This window comes from Otolemur garnettii, unplaced genomic scaffold, assembly GCF_000181295.1.
Source record: "Otolemur garnettii isolate 467f Iridium unplaced genomic scaffold, OtoGar3 scaffold00108, whole genome shotgun sequence".
NCBI classification, from domain to species: Eukaryota; Metazoa; Chordata; class Mammalia; order Primates; family Galagidae; genus Otolemur; species Otolemur garnettii.
The window spans coordinates 5,393,003-5,396,684 of NW_003852503.1; the positions used below are offsets into that span (position 1 = coordinate 5,393,003).

General features: G+C 37.3%; 1 protein-coding gene across 1 annotated transcript in view; it reads right to left on the reverse strand.

Moving 5' to 3' along the window:
* Positions 1 to 3,682, reverse strand: part of CBL (Cbl proto-oncogene) — a 90,425-nt gene that overhangs the window by 18,313 nt on the left and 68,430 nt on the right. The window contains exons 5-9 of the mRNA XM_023517301.1: positions 2,856 to 2,977; positions 2,387 to 2,524; positions 1,062 to 1,149; positions 589 to 720; positions 86 to 379 (exon numbers count right to left, since the gene is read on the reverse strand). Of these exons, the coding sequence (XP_023373069.1) occupies positions 86 to 379; positions 589 to 720; positions 1,062 to 1,149; positions 2,387 to 2,524; positions 2,856 to 2,977 (774 nt within the window). The remainder of the gene's footprint in view (positions 1 to 85; positions 380 to 588; positions 721 to 1,061; positions 1,150 to 2,386; positions 2,525 to 2,855; positions 2,978 to 3,682) is intronic.

Here is a 3,682-nt window from a genome sequence, read left to right on the forward strand (position 1 = left end):
ATTACCTACTCAAAGGCTTGCTATGAAGATCAAATGTGTTAAAGTAAGTGCTTAGCACAGTATCTGCCATATAAAATGCTCAATAAATATCACATATTACTACCCCTCGTAGTTTGGAGGTCATTAAGTATTCTGTCATAATGAATTCTGCTGTGCACCTAACTTGCAGTCTTACCTTGGCACCGGCCAATTCCTTCATCATGAAGAGAGAATCATCAGCACGTTCGTCGTCGTCATCATCATAATTTGGAGAAGGAGCTCCCTCTGTTCCTTGCCTCAATAGGCTGCCACTTCCTCTAGGATCAAATGGATCCACCACAATGGGCTCAGTACCTTTAATTTCACATCGGCAGAAAGGACAGCCCTGACCTTCTGATTCCTGCAGAGGAAGAAAAAGATGGTAACAGATACATCTGAAAGTCTTTCAAAATATTTATCTGCTAGGAAATACGTTCCCTAGTGGTAAAAAGTTAAAGGTTTAAACCTACCCCACAAACCAGGCCACCCTTTAGATCTTTAAAGGATACATAATGCCCCACTCCCCAGAGTGATTACATAGCTGAGAAAATATGGGGTTTGGATCCATACCTGCCAGGATGTAAGACAAGACGTGCACATGAGGTGTCCACAGGGCTCAATCTTCACATCCTTATCATTTTCAGCACATATTTTACACAGCTGGAAGGTGGAGCCCATCTCACAGTATAATTCGTATTGTTCCTTTGATTAAAAAATAAGACACTGTTTGTTGAATGAATGAATGACTGTGATCGTAAATGCTAACAAGAAGAAAATTTAACACAGTTACTCGCTCGAAAAACATTGCTTATATAAAAATGTTACAACAGTGATCAACGTTCTGCCTTTAAACCAGAAAGCATCTAGTACTGGTCCTACTTTCAACTCCATAGTTTAAAGAAAAACTACACATATAAATTCACTAATCTAGCCAATGGTTTAACATTAAAGTTCCAATTGCTTAACTCTATTATGCTAACGGTTCTATAACATATGTACAGAAGCTTGACTCTGATATGTTTATATTGTAAAACAAAATTCACCTGCGTCACTTTGATGTGGTCTTGGGGGGTTGGTTCACATAAGCCTGTCAAGTCAGGATTCTGATTTCGTCCATCAGGAAACAAATAGCTGTCAAAAGAGTAACCAACCTTGGGACTTCACTAAAGCCAATTTATTTGTGCTTGCTATACAGACAAATGGTATCTAGTACCTTCCCCATTCTAAACAGCAATTTGTATAAGTATAAACATAAATCTAATATCTCAGAAAAAAAACAAGAAAGAGCAGTTCCAAGAAGATATTCTCCAAATACTAATACTCCTTCTCTAGAAAACAATGCCGCAGCCTCTATCTTTCAATCAAGGAGTTGGCAAGCTTTTCCTATAAAGAAATAGACAGCAAATAGTTTAGACTTTGTAGGCCCCATAAGTCTGTGTTATATATTCTTTGGTTGCTGTTTTTTTTTTTAAAACAACGCTTAGGAAAAACTATCAAGGCTTGCAGACTATAGAAACAGCTGGCATACGGGCCATAGTTTCCAATCCCTGTTTTAATCTCTGGGTGGTCATGAGATACAAAGTCTTAATTTAACTGGATTTGCTTTTTACCAAAAACCTAGACTACATTTGTTTACAGGTTTAACAAAACGAGAGATACCAATTTAAAAGTAATATAACAAGGTCCAAGTTAAGCCAATGAGATCATCTACCAGGCAGATAGGCAGTTCCTGGCATCAAACTTCTCCGACATGAGGGGCAGCACCTCTTTCAGATCTAGTGCTACTGTAGAAGATGATCCACATTGAAAAATGGATTTTTCCTAATCACTTTAAAACAAAACCTAGTTTTCTGCTATTTGGTCAACTGTTAACTAGTTGTAGTGCTTACCAACTGATAATCAATTTGAACACCAAAAGAATAGCAATAAGGAGTTACTCATAAATACTAGCACAGGTTACAAAGTCCAAAGATTGAAGAAATGCTACTAAACAAAAATGAAGTGAGAAGGAAAGCAGATGAAGGCCAGGGAGACCTGCTGTCATTAGGAACATCCTGTCACTTGAATGCTGGCTAGACAAATAACTGGCCAAATTTCCTGATACTTGATAAATTTTAAAATCTAATATAGACTTGAAACTGAGTCAATATTTAGAAAAGGAGAAACAAAGTTTACTCATGGTAATAAATGAAGCAACAGAGAAAAATAATTTCATTCACAGAATCAGGATCAGGTAAGAACAAAAGTCCTACAGAGCCTGAACATCAAATCAGTATAACATACTAACGTTTCCAAAAATCATTAAGGATGCGGTGCTATGACCCCTGAGTTCCCAGACTCCAGCAAACGGGAAGCAGTAGGTACTCACAAGCCTTCCCTGAAGCCATCAATCAGTGCTTGGAAGAGAGGTTTGTTGTGAGGGATTGTCTGGAGAATGTTCCCGTCAGCAGTAACATACCCAATAGCCCACTGACCCAGACGAGTACAGCTCAGCCGGAAGATGTAACTATGAACAGAGATAAACAGAAGATTTAATAGATATGTCGGTATTGGGGTGAAAGGCAAGACAGAGACAAGAATCAAAAGGATCATCAAGACTAACTTCTTCAATGACTCCAGACCAGGAAGAAAGGACATATAAACCAATATTAAGAGGCTTAAAAGCACTTATCAAATCATAGGGTCGGAATAAGTCACTTCCTCTGATAGCTACCCATCCTACTGCAGAATCTTGGCCAGTGGGGAACTAATTAAGAGATCATGTTTCTTATATAGGAGCAGACATCACAAGAGAATAACATTCAGGAGAAGAAACATCTTTGCTGCATGGCACTGACCTGCCAGGTTTGTGAATGAATTTCTGGAGCCGAGCTTTCACTTCATCATATGTCAGAAAAGCCATGTAACCAGGATGAGTTACAGCAAGGCTGTTCCAATTCCTGAGCAAAGAGGACCAGGGCTAAGGAAACAAGAGATCAATCACAGACTATTCAGCTCAAGACATGCAACCCGCTCAGAGCAATGAACAACAAAAGATTGTCACAAATGCTTAATTATATTGTCACTCCGAGGGAAGACAAATATGTCTAAGCTAAGAAGAAAAGAACACATGCCCTTAGGGAGACACTCGACTATACGAAATGAAATTGCAAAGCAGCTTTAACAGAAGTGAGGTAGTACAATAAGCAGAAAAGTAGGACAGGGCCTACATGTGCAGCTAGTAAGTCCCAAACAAATGTTTATGCAAATTGGCATATAAACACTGGAGAAGGCATTATTTTTAGAGAAAGACACAATCTTCCTGAAGGATCAATACATTGCAATATTTACAGTGAAGAATTTCAATTTAGCAGGAGAAAAAAGTTGGAAACATACACGAACATCCAATATCAGAAAACTGATACAATATATTAATTTTTTGCTAGTCTAGAAATATTAAAATGTTGCAGAATAAGAATATTCAATAGTAAAGAAGTAAGAAGAAAGTAGGTTACAGAGTTATTTTTAATACATATGTAATAAGGGGAGTTTTAATCTTTTTTTGCTTATAGTTTCTAAAATGAGATAAAATATTTTTATATAACAAAACCCCAAAGATGTTCCTTTCTTTTCTTATATAACAAAACCCCAATGATATTCCTTTCTTTCTTTTTTTTTTTTTTGA